Source organism: Mirounga leonina, unplaced genomic scaffold (assembly GCF_011800145.1).
Source record: "Mirounga leonina isolate KUSES-001 unplaced genomic scaffold, KU_Mleo_1.0 Mir_448, whole genome shotgun sequence".
In the NCBI taxonomy this organism is placed as follows: domain Eukaryota; kingdom Metazoa; phylum Chordata; class Mammalia; order Carnivora; family Phocidae; genus Mirounga; species Mirounga leonina.
The window spans coordinates 2,774,807-2,795,078 of NW_023270758.1; the positions used below are offsets into that span (position 1 = coordinate 2,774,807).

A 20,272-nucleotide genomic window follows, 5' to 3' on the forward strand; every position below is an offset into this window, starting at 1 on the left:
TGCACAGTATCTGTGATCAGGGTGACCCTGAAAACTTACCTGTGAGAATTGATAAGGTGGTAGTCTTTCCTGCCCCATTAGTTCCCAGAAGAACAGTGATTTGCCCCTCATATACATTGAAAGATAAGTTTTTTACTGCCATGATGGTATCCTTCTCCATTGTGAATTCCTATGAAAATAAAAAAACAAATACTACCTTTATGTCTATTATTACTGCTTATAAAGGACAGGCATGTCTATCAATCATCCAGAAAAGAACAAATGACAGAACATTAATCTCAAAGGAGAAAAAGTGAAAGCACAGAAAAGATAAAACTGTGAAAAATAAACAATATTTAAAGGTAATATATGCAGACACCTTAAAAGTAGGTCTACAAAACTCCTACTGAACCATCTCATCCAGTCCCACTTCATTCCAGCTACTGTCTTGAGGTTGATAATGCCACAGTCTGCCCCAATCAATGTCTTCCTGCTAAGTTCCAGAACTTCATGCTGGACACCCATTATACTAGGTTTCCTTGCGGCACTCCCAACACTACTCATTAGCATATCTGAAAATGTATTCCTCATGCCACATTCCTTACCATAACCCACACAGATGTACAGACAGAAACCTGAGACTGACTTACCTTACACATTTCCCTCTGCCTCATCTACTAAAACTAATCACTTATAATCAATCCATTTATTCAAAAGATATTTATTGAGGGCCTATACTATGTGGCATACATTGTGTAAGGTATTATCAATACATTAATGAACAAGACCAAAAAGCTCCTGCTCTCATGAGAGAAAAATTCCAGGAGGAGAAACACACAAAGAGCAAAAACCTGTAAATGATTACCTATTTCAGTAACATTGGTAGATGGTGCTACTTTATATAAGATAGTCAAGTAAAGCTCCTTGAAGTCATAAAGTTTTTTTATTAGTTTCAGAGTTATAATTTAGGGATTCATCAGTTGCATATAACACCCAATGCTCATTACATCAAGTGCCCTCATAAATGCCCATCACTCAATTATCCCACCTCCCCTCCAGCAGACCTCAGTTTGTTTCCTAGAGTTCAGCATCTCTTATGGTTTGCCTCCCTCTCAATCTTCATCTTATTTTTCCTTGCCTTCCTCTATGTTATTTGTTTTGTTTCTTAAATTCCACATATGAGTGACATCATATGGTATTTTTCTCTGACTTATTTCACTTAGCATAATACCCTCTAGTTCCACCCATGACATTGCAAAAGGCAAGATTTCATTCTTTTACATGGCTGAGTAAAATTCCATTTTGTGTGTGTGTGTGTGTGTGTGTGTTTGTATGTACATATACATACATATATATACACACACATACCACATCTATTTTGCCTTTTAGTTTTTTTTTAAGATTTCATTTATTTATTTGACAGAGCGAGAGAGCACAAGCAGGGGGAACAGTAGAGAGAGGGAGAAGCAGGCTCCCCACCAAGCAGGGAGCCCGATGCGGGGCTTGATCCCAGGACCCTGAGATCATGACCTGAGCTGAAGGAAGACACTTAACCATCTGAGCCACCCAGGAGCCCCACCGTTTAGTTTTGTTAACTGTTTCCTTTGCTGTGCAAAAGCTTTTTATCCTGATGAAGTCCCAATAGTTGATTTTTTTAAGTCTCTATTTTTAAAAAATTTTTATTATGATCAGTTTATTTTTGCTTATGTTTCCCTTGCCTCTGGGGATGTGTCTAGCAAGAAGATTCTGCAGCTGAGGTAAAAGAGGTTGCTGCCTGTGTTCTCTTCTAGAATTTTGATGGATTCCTTTCTCATATTTAGGTCTTTCATCCATTTTGAGTTTATTTTTGTGTATGGTGTAAGGAAGTGGTCCAGTTTCATTCTTCTGCATGTGGTGTCCAATTTCCCCAACACTCTTTGTTGAAGAGACTGTCTTCTTTCCATTGGATATCCTTTCCTGTTTTGTAGATGATTAGTTGGCCATAGAGCTGAGGGTCAATTTCCAGACTCTCTATTCTGTTCCATTGATCTATGTGTCTGTTTTTGTGCCAGTACCATACTGTCTTGATGACTACAGCTTTGTAATACAGCTTGAAGTCCAGAATTTTATGCCTCCAGCTTTGCTTTTCAAGACTGCTTTGACTATTTGGGGTCTTTTGTGGTGCCATACAAATTTTAGGATTGTTTGTTCTAGCTCTGTGGAGAAACGCTGATGGTATTTTGATAGGGATTGCATTGAATGTGTAGGTTGCTTTGGGTAGCACAGACATTGTAACAATATGTGTTCTTCCAATCCATGAGCATGGAATGCTTTTCCATTTTTTGTTTCTTTATTTCATAAGTGTTCTCTAGTTTTCAGAGTACAGATATTTTACCTGTTTGGTTAGGTTTATTCATTGGTATCCTACTGTTTTTGGTGCAACTGAAAATGGGACCAATTCCTTGATTTCTTTCTTCTGCCTCATTGTTAGTGTATAGAAATGCAACTAACTGCTGTGCATTGATTTATATCCTGTGACTTTGCTGAATTTCTGTATCAGTTCTAGCAATTTTGGGGTGGAGTCTTTTAGGTTTTCAACATAGAGTATCACGTTGTCGGCAAAGAGTGAAAGTTTGACTTCTTCCTTGCCAGTTTGGATGCTTTTTATTTTTTGTTTGTTTTTGTTGTCTGATTGCTGAGGCTAGGACTTCCTGTACTATGTTGAACAACAGTGGTGAGAGTGGACATTCCCATCATGCTCCTGACTTTAGGGGGAAAGCTCTCAGTTTTTCTCCATTGAGGATGATATTCACTGTGGGTTTTTCATAGATGGCTTTTAGGATATTGAGGTATGTACCTTCTATCCCTACACTGCAGAAAGTTTTTATCAAGAAAGGATCCTATATTTTGTCAAATGATTTTTCTGCATCTATTGACAGGATCATATGGTTCTTGTCCTTTCTTTTATTAATGTGGTGTATCATATTGATTGATTTGCAGATGTTGAACCACCCTCACAGCCCAGGAATAAATCCCCCTTTGTCATGGTAATTAATCCTTTTAATGTGCCCATTGGATACTATTAGCTAGTATCTTGTTGAGAATTTTTGCATCCATGTTCATCAGGGATATTGGTCTGTAATTCTTTTTGGTAGGGTCTGTGGTTTTGGGATCAAGGTAATGCTGGCCTCATAGAGTTTGGAAGTTTTCTTTCCATTTCTATTTTTTGAAACAGCTTCAGAAGAACATGTATTAATTCTTCTTTAAATGTTTGGTAGAATTCCACTGGGAGGCTATCTGGCCCTGGACTTTTGTTTGTTGGAAGATTTTTGATTACTGATTCCATTTCTTTGTTGGTTATGGGTCTGTTAAGGTTTTCTATTTCTTCCTGTTTCAGTTTTGGTAGTTTATATGTTTCTAGGAATGTCTCCATTTCTTCCAGATTACCTAATTTGTTTGCATATAATTGCTCATAATATGTTCTTATAATTGTTTGTATTTCTTCGTTGTTACTTGTGATCTCTCTTTTTTCATTCATGATTTTATTTATGAGGGTCCTTTCTCTTTTCTTTTTTTAAGTCTGGCTAGGGGTTTATTGATCTTATTAATTTTGTCAAAGAACCAGCTCCTAGATTCATTGATCTGTTCTGATTTTTTTTATTTCTATATCATTGGATTTCTGCTCTAATCTTTATTTCTCTTTTCCTGCTGGATTTAGGCTTTATTTGCTGTTCTTTCTCCAGCTCCCTTAGGTGTAAGGTTAGATTATGCATTTGAGGCTTTTCTTGTTTCTTGAGAAAGGCCTGTATTGCTATATACTTCCCTCCTAATACCTCCTTTGCTGCATCGCAAAGGTTCTGAACTGTCCTGTTTTCATTTTTATTTGTTTCCATTTATTTTTTTAAATTCCTTTAATTTCCTGGTTGACTCATTCATTCTTCAGTAGAATGCTCTTTAACCTCCATGTATTTGTGTTCCTTCCAAATTTTCTCTTGTGATTGCATTCAAGGTTTAAAGCATTGTGGTCTGAAAATATGCATGGTATAATCACAGTCTTTTTGTATCAGTTGAGACCTGATTTGTGATGCAGTATGTGATCTATTCTAGACAATGTTCCATGTGCACTAGAGATAAATGTGTATTCTACTGCTTTAGGATGGAATGCTCTGAATATATCTGTGAAGTCCATCTGGTCCAGTGTGTCACTCAAAGCCCTTGTTTCTTGTTGATTGTTTACTTAGATGATCTGTTCAGTGCTGTGAGTGGGGTGATAAGGTCTCCTACTATTATTGTATTATTATCAATGTGTTTGTTTAATTTTGTTGTTAACTGGTTTATGTATTTGGCTGCTCCCAAGTTAGGGGCATAAATATTTACAACTGTTAGATCTTCTTGTTGGATAGATCTTTTTATTATGATAGTGTGTCCTTCCTCATCTCTTATTATAGTCTTTGGTTTAAAATTGAGTTTGTCTGATGTAAGGATTGCTACCTCAGCTTTCTGTTGATGTCCATTAGCTTGATAAATGGTTCTCCACCCCCCTCACTTTCAATTTGGAGGTGTCTTTGGGAGTAAAATGTGTCTCTTGTAGACAGCTTATTGATGGGTCTTGTTTTTTTATCCAATCTGATACCCTGTGTCTTTTGACTGGAGTGTTTAGTCCATTTACATTCAGAGTAATTATTGATAGATAAGAATTTAGTGCCATTGTATTACCTGTAAAGTTGCTGTTTCTATAGATTGTCTCTGTTCCTTTCTGGTCTACATTACTTTTGGGCTCTCTCTTCACTCAAAGGATTCCTTTTAATATTTCTTGCCAGGATGGTTTAGTGCTCACAAATTCCTTTAGTTTCTGTTTGTTCTGGAAGCTTTTTATCTTTCTATTCTAAATGACAGCCTTGCTAGATAAAGTATTCTTGGCTGCATATTTTGCCCATTTAATAGGTTAAATATATCATGCCAGTACTTTTGGGCCTGCCAGGTCTCTGTGGACAGGTCTGCTGCTAGTGTTATGTTTCTATCCTTGTAGGTTAAAGACCTCATGTCCTGTGCTGCTCTCAGGATTTTCTCTTTATCTCTGAAATTTGTAAGCTTCACTATTATATGTTGAGGTGTTGATCTATTTTTATTGATTTTGGGGGTTCTCTGTGACTCCTGGACTTGAATAATTCTTTCCTTCCCCAGGTTAGAGAAGTCCTCATCTTCAGTTTGTTCAAATAAACCTTCTGCCCCTCTCACTGAGGAGCGGGGCCCGAGTTCTCGGCTCCTCCGGGGCGGAGATTGGGAGGCCACCATTTTCACTCTCCGCCTCCAAAGCTGTACGGAAAGCTAGCAGGGAACAAAAGCCCCGGAGAGCAAACCCGAGCAGATTACTTAGCTGGGAGGGGGCAAGGGCGGGGCAATTCCGCCTCTGGCAGAGACATTTGGAAACCATGGCAACAGGCCCCTCCCCCAGAAGATCAGCGAGAACAGCCAGCCAAGACCAAGTTTACCGATCAATGAGAACAGCAGAACTCCAGCGCTAGGGGACTACTGCACATAGAATTCACGGCTTTTTTACCATGATTCCTTAGTCTTTTAAAGTTAATTTTTTTTTAACTGTCTTTTTGTCTTTTTATTTCTTTTTGAATTTTTCTTTTTCCCTTTTTCAAACATCTTATCAATCCCTTTTTTTTAAAAAAAAAATTTTATTTTTCATTTTTAGAGTCATATTCTATCCCTTCATAGTAGTTACCCGTATTTTTGGCTTATATATATAAGTTGTTCTCTCTTTAAAATTTTGAGATAGTTTCTTCTAACAGATTAAAATATACCCTAAATCTCTAGTATATGGTGTTTTCTATTCCCCTGCCTGATCACATCCTCTCCCTTTTTTTTTTCTTTTTTTTTCTTTTTTTAAATCCTCTTCTTTCTTTTTTCAAACAACTTCTTATCAATTCCTTTTATAAAATTTTTTATACTTTCCATTTTTAAAGTCATTTTCCATCCCTTCATCATATCAACCCTTATTTTTGTACATATATAAGTTTTTCTTTCTTTAAAATTTTGGGAGACACTTTCTTCTAAAAGACCAAAATACACCCCAAATCTAGTGTGTGGCACTGATCTATATACCATATAGATCATATTTGATCACATTCTGGTTTTTCTTTTGTTGTTGTTGTTTTGTTTTGTTTGCTTTTGTTTTTATTTTTATCTTTTTCTTTTTTTTCTTTTTCTTTTTTCTCTCTTTCCCCTTCTTATCCCACTGCTTCAGGTCTTTTCTGATTTGTTTAGAGTATATTTTCTGGGGACGTGGTTACTCTGCTAGCATTTTGTTCTCTCATTAATCTATTCTCCTCTGCACAAAATGACAAGACGGAAAAAATCACCTCAACAAAAAGAACAAGAGGTAGTACCGACTGCCAGGGACCTACTCAATACGGACATTAGTACGATGTCAGATCTAGAGTTCAGAATCATCACTTTAAAAATACTAGCTGGGCTTGAAAAAAATATGGAAGTTATTAGAGGAACTCTTTCTGGAGAAGTAAAAGAGCTAAAATCCAACCAAGTAGAAATCAAAAAGGCTATTAATGAGGTGCAATCAAAAATGGGGGCGCTAACTGCTAGAATAAATGAGGCAGAAGAGAGAATCAGTAATATAGAAGATGAAATCGTGGGAAATAAAGAAGCTGAGAAAAAGAGAGATAAACAACTACTGGATCACGAGGGCAGAATTCGAGAGATAAGCGATACCATAAGACAAAACAACATTAGAATAATTGGGATCCCAGAAGAAGAAGAAAGAGAGAGAGGGCCAGAAGGTATAATGGAGCAAATTATAGCAGAGAACTTCCCTAATTTGGGGAAAGAAACAGGCATGAAAATCCAGGAAGCACAGAGAACCCCTCTCAAAATCAATAAAAATAGGTCAACTCCCCGACATCTAATAGTAAAACTTACGAGTCTCAGAGACAAAGAGAAAATCCTGAAAGCAGCTCGGGAGAAGAGATATGTAACCTACAATGGTAGAAACATTAGATTGGCAACAGACCTATCCACAGAGACCTGGCAGGCCAGAAAGGACTGGCAGGATATATTCAGAGCACTAAATGAGAAAAATATGCAGCCAAGAATACTCTATCCAGCTAGGCTGTCATTGAAAATTGAAGGAGAGATAAAAAGCTTCCAGGACAAACAAAAACTAAAGGAATTTGCAAACACAAAACGAGCCCTACAGGAAATCTTGAAAGGAGTCCTCTAAGCAAAGAGAGACCCTAAAAGCAACATAGACCAGAAAGGAACACAGACAATATATGGTAACAGTCACCTTACAGGCAATACAATGGCACTAAATTCCTATCTTTCAATAGTTACCTTGAATGTAAATGGGCTAAATGCCCCAATCAAAAGACACAGGCTAACAGACTGGATTAAAAAACAAGATCCATCGATATGCTGTCTGCAAGAGACCCATTTTAGACCCAAAGACACCCCCAGATTAAAAGTGAGGGGGTGGAAAACCATTTACCATGCTAATGGACACCAAAAGAAAGCTGGGGTGGCAATCCTTATATCAGACAAATTAGATTTTAAACCAAAGACTGTAATAAGAAATGAGGAAGGACACTATATCATACTTAAAGGATCTATCCAACAAGAAGATCTAACAATTGTAAATATCTATGCCCCTAACATGGGAGCAGCCAATTATATAAGGCAATTAATAACAAAAGCAAAGAAACACATCGACAACAATACAATAATAGTGGGGGACTTTAACATCCCCCTCACTGAAATGGACAGATCGTCTAAGCAAAAGATCAACAAGGAAATAAAGACTTTAAATGACACACTGGACCAAATGGACTTCACAGACATATTCAGAACATTCCACCCCAAAGTAACGGAATACACATTCTTCTCTAGTGCCCATGGAACATTCTCCAGAATAGATCACATCCTAGGTCATAAATCAGGTCTCAACCGGTACCAAAAGATTGGGATCATTCCCTGCCTATTTTCAGACCACAATGCTTTGAAACTAGAACTCAATCACAAGAGGAAAGTCGGAAAGAACTCAAATACATGGAGGCTAAAGAGCATCCTACTGAAGAATGAATGGGTCAACCAGGAAATTAAAGAAGAATTTAAAAAATACATGGAAACCAATGAAAATGAAAACACAACTGTTCAAAATCTTTGGGATGCAGCAAAGGCAGTCCTAAGAGGAAAGTATATAGTAATACAAGCCTTTCTCAAAAAACAAGAAAGGTCTCAAATAAACAACCTAACCCTACACCTAAAGGAGCTGGAGAAAGAACAGCAAATAAAGCCTAAACCCAGCAGGAGAAGAGAAATCATAAAGATCAGAGCAGAAATCAATGAAATAGAAACTAAAAGAACAGTAGAACAGATCAACGAAACTAGGAGCTGGTTCTTTGAAAGAATTAACAAGATTGATAAACCCCTGGCCAGACTTATCCAAAAGAGAAGAGAAATGACCCAATCAACAAAATCATGAATGAAAGAGGAGAGATCACAACCAACACCAAAGACATACAAACAATTATAAGAACATATTATGAGCAACTCTATGCCAGCAAATTAGATAACCTGGAAGAGACGGATGCATTCCTAGAGATGTATCAACTACCAAAACTGAACCAGGATGAAATAGAAAACCTGAACAGACCTATAACCACTAAGGAAATTGAAGCAGTCATCAAAAATCTCCCAAAAAACAAAAGCCCAGGGCCAGATGGCTTCCCAGGGGAATTCTACCAAACATTTCAAGAAGAATTAATACCTATTCTTCTGAAACTGTTCCAAAAAATAGAAACGGAAGGAAAACTTCTGAACTCATTTTATGAGGCCAGCATTACCTTGATCCCAAAACCAAACAAAGACCCCATCAAAAAGGAGAATTACAGACCAATATCCCTGATGAACATGGATGCAAAAATTCTCACCAAAATACTAGCCAATAGGATCCAACAGTATATTAAAAGGATTATTCACCATGACCAAGTGGGATTTATCCCTGGGCTGCAAGGTTGGTTCAACATCCGCAAATCAATCAATGTGATACAGTACATTAACAAAAGAAAGAACAAGAATCATATGATCCTCTCAACAGATGCAGAAAAAGCTTTTGACAAAGTACAGCATCCTTTCTTGATCAAAACTCTTCAGAGTATAGGCATAGAGGGTACATACCTCAATATCATAAAAGCCATCTATGAAAAACCTACAGCGAATATCATACTCAATGGGGAAAAACTGAGAGCTTTCCCCCTAAGGTCAGGAACGCGGCAGGGATGTCCACTATCACCACTGCTCTTCAACATAGTATTGGAAGTCCTAGCCACAGCAATCAGACAACAAAAAGAAATCAAAGGCATCCAAATTGGCAAAGAAGAAGTCAAACTCTCACTCTTTGCAGATGATATGATACTTTATGTGGAAAACCCAAAAGACTCCACCCCAAAACTGCTAGAACTCATACAGGAATTCAGTAAAGTGGCAGGATATAAAATCAATGCACAGAAGTCAGTGGCATTCCTATACACCAACAACAAGACAGAAGAAAGAGAAATTAAGGAGTCGATCCCATTTACAATTGCACCCAAAACCATAAGATACCTAGGAATAAATCTAACCAAAGAGACAAAGGATCTGTACTCAGAAAACTATAAAATACTCATGAAAGAAATTGAGGAAGACAGAAAGAAATGGAAAAACGTTCCATGCTCATGGATTGGAAGAACAAATATTGTGAAGATGTCAATGCTACCTAGAGCAATCTACACATTCAATGCAATCCCCATCAAAATACCATCCACTTTTTTCAAAGAAATGGAACAAATAATCCTAAAATTTGTATGGAACCAGAAAAGACCCTGCATAGCCAGAGGAATATTGAAAAAGAAAAGCAAAGCCGGTGGCATCACAATTCCAGACTTCAAGCTCTATTACAAAGCTGTCATCATCAAGACAGCATGGTACTGGCACAAAAACAGACACATAGATCAATGGAACAGAACAGAGAGCCCAGAAATGGACCCTCAACTCTATGGTCAACTAATCTTCGACAAAGCAGGAAAGAATGTCCAGTGGAACAAAGACAGTCTCTTCAACAAATGGTGTTGGGAAAATTGGATAGCCACATGCAGAAGAATGAAACTGGACCATTTCCTTACACCACACACAAAAATAGACTCCAAATGGTTGAAAGACCTCAATGTGAGACAGGAGTCCATCAAAATCCTAAAGGAGAACACAGGCAGCAACCTCTTGGACCTCAGCCGAAGCTGAGTTCACAGGCAGCTGAGTTACTGGTTTGTTCCCTAGAAACATTGCCAAAGGCAAGGGAAGCAAGGGCAAAAATGAACTATTGGGACTTCATCAAGATAAAAAGCTTTTGCAAAGCAAAGGAAACAGTTAACAAAACCAAAAGACAACCGACAGAATGGGAGAAGATATTTGCAAATGACATATCAGATAAAGGGCTAGTATCCAAAATCTATAAAGAACTCATCAAACTCAACACCCAAAGAACAAAGAATCCAATCAAGAAATGGGCAGAAGACATGAACAGACATTTTTCCAAAGAAGACATCCAAATGGCCAACAGACACATGAAAAAGTGCTCAATATCGCTCAGCATCAGGGAAATCCAAATCAAAACCTCAATGAGATACCACCTCACACCAGTCAGAATGGCTAAAATTAACAAGTCAGGCTAGGCTGACTGGCAAATGTCTTTTCTTGCCAAAGGCAGTCTGTAAAGAATCGAGATAACTTCTTCTTAAATGTGCAGATACCAAGGCAAAGTTACAGGGACCATGAAAGATCAAGAAAACATGACACCACTAATAAAGCCCCAGTAGCCAAGCTTAAAGAAATAGAGATTATGAATTGCCTGAGAAAAAATTCAAAAATAATCATACAAAAGAAAGAAGCTTAGTGGACTACAGGAGAACCCAGATATACAACTAAACAAAAACAATACATCAACAAATGAGAAGTTCAGCAAAGAGAGAAGCCAAGAAAAAACAAAAATCCTACAGCTGAAGAATACAATGACTGAATTGAAAAAAAAAAATCAACAGAAAGCTTCAACAGCAGACTCAATCAAGCTGAAGAAAGACTTAGTAAACTCAAATACAGGTCATTTGAAATTATCCAGTCAGAGAAGCAAAAAGCAAATGAAAAATAATGAAGAAATACTATGGGACATATAAGACACCATGAAAAGAAACGACATATTCCTTAACAGAGTCATGGAAGTAGAAGAGATAGAGAAGGGGCTAGAAAGTTTATTTGAAGAAAATTGGCTGAAAATTTCCCAGCTCTGGGGATAGAAATGAACATCTGGATTCATAAAGCTTAAAAATGCCCAAATAGGTGCAACCAAAGAAGTCTACATAAAGACACATTAAAATGACATTGTCAGCTCTTTTTCATGGCACCTCAGAACTGTGGTGAGCTGAACATCTCCTTCCCAGATACTGGCTGCCAGAAACTCACTGAAGTGGACAATGAACGTAAACTTCGTACCTTTTATAAGAAGCGTATGGCCCCAGAAGTTGCTGCTGATGCTCTGGAGGGCTGCCTGGCCTCTGCAATCCCACAGGATTGCTGGAGGGGCTGCTGCTGCTGCTGCTAATACTCTGGGTGAAGAATGGAAGGGTTGTGTGGTCCGAATCAGTGGTGGCGATGACAAACAAGGCTTCCTCATGAAGCAGGGTGTCTTGACCCATGGCTGTGTCTGCCTGCTGCTGAGTGAGGGGCGTTCCTGCTATAGACCAAGGAGGACTGGAGAGAGAAAGTGCAAATCTGTTCGGGGTTGCACTGTGGATGTCAATCTCAGTGTTCTCAACTTGGTCATTGTAAAAAAAGCGGAGAAGGATATTCCTGGACTCACTGATACTACTGTGCCTCTTCGCCTGGGGCCCAAAAGAGCCAGCAGAATCCGCAAACTTTTCAATTTCTAAAGAAGATGATGTCTGCCAGTATGTTGTGAGAAAGCCCCTAAACAAAGAAGGTAAGAAACCTAGAACCAAAGTGCCTAAGATTCAGCATCTTGTTACTCCACGTGTCCTGCAGCACAAGCATCGGAGTATTGTTTTGAAGAAGCAGCGCACTGAGAAAATTAAGGAAGAGGCTGCAGAATATGCTAAACTTTTGGCCAAGAGAATGAAGGAGGCCAAAGAAAAACGCCAGGAACAGATTGCCAAGAGACAGAGGCTGTCCTCTCTGAGAGCTTCTACCTCTAAGTCTGAGTCCAGTCAAAAATGAGATTTTCTAAGAGTGACAAATAAGTAAGATCAGACATCAAAAAAAAAAAAAAATTTCATTGTCAAAAGTCAAAGACAAAGAGAATTTTCAAAGCTCCAAAAAAAAACTAAGTCCTCATATACAAGAGAACGCACATAAGACTATCAGTGGATTTCTGATAAGAAATCCTGCAGGCCAGGAGACAATAGGATGATATATATTCAAAGTACTCAAGGAAAAAACTACAAACCAACAATACTCTACTTAGCAAATCTGTCCTTCAAAAATAAAGGAGAGGTAAAGACTTTCTCTGTTAAACAAAAGCTGAGCAAGTTCACCACCACTAGGCTTTCCTTACAAGAGGCGATAAAGGGAAATTCTTCACGTTGGGATGAATCAATGTTAAAAAGCAACAAGAAAGCATAGGAAAATGCAAATATCATTGGTAAAGGTAAATATACAGACAAACACAGAATATAATAATACTGTAACAGCGGTACATAATCACTTTTAAACAGTATAAAAGTGAAAAACACAAAATGATTAAGAGTAACTATAATTGCAAAATTTGTTAGTGGATACACAACACAGAAAGAAGTAAACACTGACATTAATAACAAAGTGTGGGGAAGGAATAAAAGTGTAGAACTGTTGGATACAATAAAGGTTAAGGTGTTATCAGCTTCAAATAGATGTCGTAATTATAAGGTTCAATGCAGCTTCATGGTAACAACAAAGAAAAACTTAAAATAGGCACATAAAAGAAAAGAGAAAAAAACAAAGCATATCACTACGAAAAAAATCATCAAACCAAAAAAAAAGCAGACAGCAAAAGAAGAGAGGACAAGGGAACCATAAAACAGTCAGAAAACAACAAAGTGGCAGTAGTAAAACCTGACTTATCAATAGTTACTTTAAATGTAAATGGACTGAACTCACCAATCAAAAGACCTGGAATGACTGAATGGATTAAAAAAAAAAAAAAGACCCAACTAAATGCCATCTATAAGAGATTCACATATATTTAAGGACACACATGGGCTGAAAGTGAAGGGATAGAAAAATATATACCATACAAATGGTAACCAAAAGAAAGAAGAGGTGGCTATACTTCTACCAGATAAAATAGACTTTAAGTCAAAAACAGTCACAAAAAACAAAGAGGGTGATTATATACACATAGAAGGATCAATTCAACCAGAGATATTGCAATTATAAGTATATGTGTGCCCAACATCAAGCCACCTAAATATATAAAGCAAATATCAACATATCTGAAAAAAGAAGTAGGCAGCAATACAATAATAACAGTAGGAGACATCAATAGTCCACTTTTTTTTTTTTAAGATTTTAAAAATTTATTTATTTGAGAGAGACACACCCAGAGAGAACAAGAGCAGAGGGAGGGGCAGTGGGAGAGGGAGAAGCGGACTCCCTGCTGAGCAGGGAGCCTGATGGGGGTCTTGATCCCAAGAACCTGGGATCATGACCTGAGCCAAAGGCAGATGCTTAACCAACTGAGTCACCTAGGTGCCCCTCTATCAGTAATTACTTTAAAAGGCCTACATAGGGGCACTTAATTGATCCAAATAAACTAATATACCCAGGAACACCTCCTCACCAAAAGTTTGGACAAAGAAGAATTCAGCCAAATAGTCTTAACACATAACTGGTAGAACAAGTAAAACCACAACTGTAAACATAAATTAATATTTACACATCAAATCATCACAGTTCCAGCTAGACATTAGCTCTTATAGTGGGAGGGATGTAAAAGACACCATTATCATAATACAAAACTGGATTCCATTCTGAAGAAATGAGAAAGAAACAAATGGATTTTTATTTTATTTGCACATCTTTCATTTTCATTTTGTTAAATAATTAATGTGCTGAATACAACTTTTATTAACATCTTATGGTGGGGGTTAGGGCCATGGCCAGTGAAAACATTTACTATACACTATAAATTAACTTTCAGCTGCACTGGGAAAAAGAGACTTATAAAACAGTACCTTGTACATGGGGTGCCTGAGTGGCTCAGTCTGTTAAGCATCTGCCTTCGGCTCAGGTCATGATCCCAGGGTCCTGGGATCGAGCCCCACAACAGGCTCTCCCTCCCCTCCGAGAGTCTGCTTCTCCCTCTCCTCCCCGCTCGTGTTGTCTCTTGCTCTCTCTCTCTCTTTCTTTCTCTCAAATAAATAAATAAAATCTTTATTTTTAATTTTTAAAAATTTTTTTATGTTTTAATTATGTTCAATTATAAAATCTTAAAAAAAAACCACAGTACCTTGTACAGATGTTGAATACTGATACCAGCCACCAAATCAACAGGCTCATCTTCAAAATAATCACTTCTAGTTATATCAAAAATTTGATTATCTTCTTTCTTCTTAATGCTTAAAGCTTTACCAAACCAGTAGGATTTCTAAGAAAAGACCAAAACCATAGACATCATGCTCTTAACACTTTGGCTCATTTCACTTTGGTTTCGAGATGGGTTGAAGCACATAAATTGAAACAAAATTTGGACGCAAACTGCCTAGAATGTGAACTTCTACACAATAAGCACAAAACCTGTTATTTAAAATCTAACTGTCAAGTGTCTTTATTTGGTCATGCAATATACAGCTGGATCCCTGGAGATTCCTAACACATTTTCAATGAGTCTGAGTTCAAAATTCTTTTTCATAAAAATACTTTTAAAAATACATTATTCGTCTTTCTACCGCATTGATATTTTCATTGGTGGTGTAAAATCAATGCTGAATAAAATGCCTGGTGCTTTAACATAAATCAAATTAGTAGCATAAAACTGTAATAAGCGGTCACCATCTTCTTCACCACCAGACACAGTAAAAAAATAAATAAAATAAGTAAGTACATAAATCTATTTCACTTGTGTCTTTTATGAAAAAGTAAAAATAATTTGTTAAGTCTCATTCCTTGAATATGATTTTTAAAAATATTCTGTGTGATAAAATGGAAAATACAAATAAAGCATCTCTATAGCAGATGAAAATATAATGGAAGCTCTGAGAAAAATTACTTGTGTCACTGTTTGAGTTGTGAACTAGCCACTTGTTTCATGGATTACCACTTTTTTTGGAAAGAATGACAGACATAAGAATTATGTTTCTTTAGACCTGGACATCTAGCAGACATTTTCTTGAAAATTAATGAAGAGGTATTATTATTTCAAAGAAATGAACTGACAATATTTGCTGCTAATGATAAAACTGGAACTTTCAAGTGAAAATTAGAATTTTGAAAAACTGATATCCACTACTGTGTGACAAATTCACAATTTTTAAAAACTATCATGATAACATCATGTTGATATTAATAAATGTGATGCTTTGATAATGTATGATGAAATGTGTCATCACTTGGAAGGTATGTATCAGTGAACTAATATTTTTCAAATAACCAAAATATGATGTTAACCATTTATGCATGGTTAAAGATCTATTCAAATCACAGGATACACCAATGAATATTATTATGAAACAGAATAAGAAATGTTTGTTAAATGTGTTTTCAGATTCCAAACTTCAACTAACCGCAGGAAAATTATCATTAGTTGAGTTTTGGTGAAGTACCAAAGAATACCCAAATTTGCTTAAAAGGCTACTGAAATACTCCTCCATTTTTCAACTGCATATCTGTATGAGGCTGTATTTTCTCCATATATTTTAAGCAAAAACACATCATGCAAAAGATTAAATGCAGAGCCAGATATACACTCTCCAATGAGAATCTAGTCATCTTTTATTACGTAAATAGAAAAGATATTTGAAAGAAATATAAAACAGGCCACTCTTCTAGTATTTTTAAATTCTGAAAAAAAGCTATTGTCACCAAAATGTTGACTTCAACATGCAATGGGTTTATTAGTGATATATTTAAACAAGTTGATAAATATCTTCAAGATTTCTGTTTTAATATCCAAATATGGTTAATATTGATAGATAAAACCCATATTAACCACAGCTCTTTGGGGTGCTCAATAATTCTTAGGAGTATAAAGGATTTCTGAGATAAGAGTTTGGGAACCACTTGCTTTGAACCATAGAACAATAAAGAAGGGGACTGAAAACAGACTAAGATAGAGATGCTCTCCACTTTGCTATGGCTTTGATTCTAAGTAATTTGGGCTAATAGTGGAAAAAAGCAGATGGTGATAAACCAGATATGAGACACAATTCATCTCCTTCTCACTAGGATCTAAGGACCCCACCACATATTCATTCAGACGGAGATTTTTTTTTTTTCTGTAGAAAGCCATTTGATTCTATTATATATGGCACAAAGTTAACTTGTAATGGCTTTAGTTCAGAAAGAATAAAAACTGTATTAGTATCAGAAGATAGGAGCACCACAGGGAAGGTGTTCACGGTAATAATGTTCACTGTTTGACAAACTAAATACAAAAGAACTGGGGCTTCTCTCAATAATAGAATCATTAGAACTTACCTGCACAAAGAAATACCATGGCTTGGGCACACCATGCTTCCCTGGAAAGACAGCATCTATATACCAGGTCATAAGGCCAAACAAGAAAGCATCAAATAAAAGCATTCCCATAATATGAGCAAAACTAAGGTCATCATCTGGATTCACTGGTGACAGGATGTTATTCCACTGGACACCATACTCTGAAACATAGTAGTGGACAGTTACTTGAGGTGCCCAACTGTGACTAGAACAGTTATCCAGCTGCTTCATCATTAAACAACAAGAATGTACTGGTATTCTCTGGAGAGAGGTACTATTTGCTATTCGCTGATACTTTGAAATTCAGGCTGTCCGAGAGGATAATAAAGTAAGTAATGGTACAACTTGCCTCTTCCTACAGCCAAACTCAACTAAACAAAAATAAACAGTCACCAAAAGTCCATAAAGTAAGCTTTAAAGCCATAAACAGACCTACTGGTTGGGATGGTAGCCCTATTCCTCTATTCTCTTCCATGCGCATCTCCACTGAAATAACCAGCAAGATATATAAATTTGGAAATACATTCATCAATATAAAAATAAGGTTTGGCTTCTAGTTTCTGGTCTGGCGTGTAAGGAGCTCAGGAGTCACCACTCCATCCTAACAAGAAGTAAAAAGATAAACTGAAAAATCACCCATTCTTCTTAGATCTATTAGAGACATGAGGTCACAGAGCAAACCACTGCCCCCACAATTGGAGAGACGGACAGGCAGGCACAGAGAATTTAATGAAACAGAAACCACGAGCAGAAACTTCCAAGGGAACCAGAACTGGGGTAGGAAAACCTGCACTATAACTGATGAATTGTCAAGGCCCAGGGTAGACAAGTCTGAGGGTTAAAAACTCTAGGGGATCAAGTCATTGATGAATCCCCAAGCTTTTGTGAGTTTTACCTTCAGGAGCCCTGCCAGTTCTTCACAGTGACTATCAGAGAAAAGTCCCCTCATACTTCGAGGAGGGAGAAGGAAAAAAGAGCCATTTTGAAATGTGCCTGTGCATTCCATTCCTAATCAGGCATTCCTTCATGAGAAACTATTTTACCAGAGCCTAACTTACCTAGGGGAAGGGAAATACCTAACTCTAGTCCCCTCTAGGCATCCTGTCCCATCTAAGCAGGGCAAAAAACTGAGAAGCACTGATGGGAGTTTATAGGCCAAGGGTACAAGCTTATCAAGTGACTGAGACCTAGTCATAGGACTACGCACCTTACCTCTACCTCACTAAAGGCCTATTTACTGCGGTTCTGTTTACCCAATACCTCATATCCACCTTTTTTTTTTAAGATTTTATTTATTTGTTTGTTTATGTAATTTTATTTGAGAGAGAGAGAAAGAAAGAACATGAGCGGGAAGGGCAGAGGGAGAGGAAGAGAGAGAATCCCAAGCAGACTCCCTGCTAAGCATGGAGCCCGACGGGGAGCTCAATCTCAGGACCCCAAGATCACGACCTGAGCTGAAATCAAGAGTCGGACACCTAAATGAGCCACCCAGGTGCCCCTCATACCCATCTGTTGACAAAAAATTACAAGGCATACCGAAGGGCAAAGAACACAGTTTGAAGAGAGTGAAAAAGCATCCGAATTAGACTTTGATATGACAAAGACGTGAGGATTATCAGACCAGGAATTTAAAAAAAACTGGCATTAACATGGTAAGTGCTTTAATGGAAGAAGTATACAACATGCAGAGAGATGGAAATTCTAAGAAAGAATAAAAGAGAAATGCCAGAGTCCTTGGTGTGTCAGCGACAGTGATGGACAGGAAGGCGGGAGAGAGACGTCTGAGAAGCCACAGCTAACTACAGCCTATGGAGTAACAGGGGAAAATTCCAGTCACAGTGCTGAGAAGTGACCAGCTGAATGAGAAGCTGCAGACCTCTAAACAGAGCCTATACAGACCTCCAAGTATGGGTATGGGAGTCAGATGACAAAGAAAGAAAGCATTAGCCATACTCATCCAACTTGGATCGAGTACACCCAAACTAAAGAGACTGCCAATTCTTGCTCCACAAACCTTTCAGTGGCAGCAGCTTTAAATGAAGATGAAGACAGGGAACCAGAGGACATGCTTCCTGAAGCTGTGAAAATATTAGAAGGCATACACCAACATCAGAAGGACCTAACTCCTTCAACAGAGGAAAGCAGGGTTTTCTGACAACCAGCTATGGGAATGAAATATAAAATCTCTTCTTGGAAAGGTCCACGACCAAGACAATTAAAATCAGGGTGTGAGGTGGATACAAAGTGAAAAAGGAGCAGTTTCCGGTGTATAAGACTATCTTCGGAACCGCTTTTCTTTGTAAAGGTTGAGTGCTACACAAATACGTGAATTTGAAATTAGAGATAATGCATGTTTTATATACAGATTTCAAGACATTTGCTAATTTTATAGTTTTACACGATTTGTTTACAAAGGTTACATATAATGAAGAAATCAGAAATGGTACCTTTTTAAGAACTGCTTTTTTTGTTAGACATAACAAATAGCACACTGAGTGGGAAGCAAAAAGTTGCTGTTTAAACTGCAAGTAGGGAGGCCTGGGTGACTCAGGCAGGTAAGCATCTGCCTTTACCTCGGATCATGATCCCAGGCTCCTGGGATCGAGTCCTACATGGGGCTCCCTGCTCAGCGGGGAGTCTGCTTCTCCCTCTGCCTACCACTCTCCCTTCTTGTGCTCATGCTCTCTATCTCTCTGACAAATAAAATCTTTAAAAAAAAAAATAAACTGCAAGCAATTACTTCCTAACTTAACTCCCTCATTATCTAAACTGTCTGGCTCCCAGGAACTGCCTTATACAGAAACAGTATTGTACTGAAAGGAAAATGTTACTGGGCTATTTAGATAATATTAAAAGTAAATTTAGATAATATTAAAACACAGCTCTTTTTTCCTTATGAGCATTTGTTTTGCTTCAAGTCACCATAAACTAGGTATTGCCTTGTTATCAGTGGCTACAGATGCTTCTTTAAAAATATTTTTAAAAAATTTATGTAGACTATTGAGTATTTCAAAGAGCCCACTTCATCTTGATGGGTCATGTCTACCTTCATTAGTCTCCAAAGAATAACCATTTGCTGCCAAATTAAATCAGTATTTTGAATGTGCTTTTCTCAGTTTTTATTATTAGCTGGTAATGCTACTTACTTGAGGCAAATCATAAGGAAATTGTTTCTCTTAAAATACAAACTACCACCCAAACTTTTAGTGTACATATTACTTAACATTTGGCTGATTTTAACTTTTAAAAGATATAAATATGAAAAAATTACATTGTATGAAAATAGAAAGTAAGAAAATGCACTTTTTATAACTTTGTCAAAGCACTTAAGTTACTAACTTGCAAAATCCAATTTGAATTGAATTGAATACAGGATTTCTTATTAATACTATACTATGTGTATAGATCAAAATGTATACACTAGGGGCACCTGGGTGGCTCAGTCATTAAGCGTCTGCCTTCGGCTCAGGTCATGATCCCAGGGTCCTGGGATCGAGCCCCACATCGGGCTCCCTGCTCCGCGGGAAGCCTGCTTCTCCCTCTCCCACTCCCC

General features: G+C 37.5%; 1 protein-coding gene and 1 pseudogene across 1 annotated transcript in view; one reads left to right on the top strand and one right to left on the bottom strand.

Moving 5' to 3' along the window:
* Positions 1-20,272, bottom strand: part of LOC117999114 (ATP-binding cassette sub-family A member 3-like) — a 165,195-nt gene that overhangs the window by 96,656 nt on the left and 48,267 nt on the right. The window contains exons 9-11 of the mRNA XM_034988028.1: positions 16,699-16,880; positions 14,513-14,650; positions 40-169 (exon numbers count right to left, since the gene is read on the bottom strand). Coding sequence (XP_034843919.1) covers positions 40-169; positions 14,513-14,650; positions 16,699-16,880 — 450 coding nt within the window. The remainder of the gene's footprint in view (positions 1-39; positions 170-14,512; positions 14,651-16,698; positions 16,881-20,272) is intronic.
* On the top strand, positions 11,352-12,272 carry LOC117999157 (annotated as a pseudogene).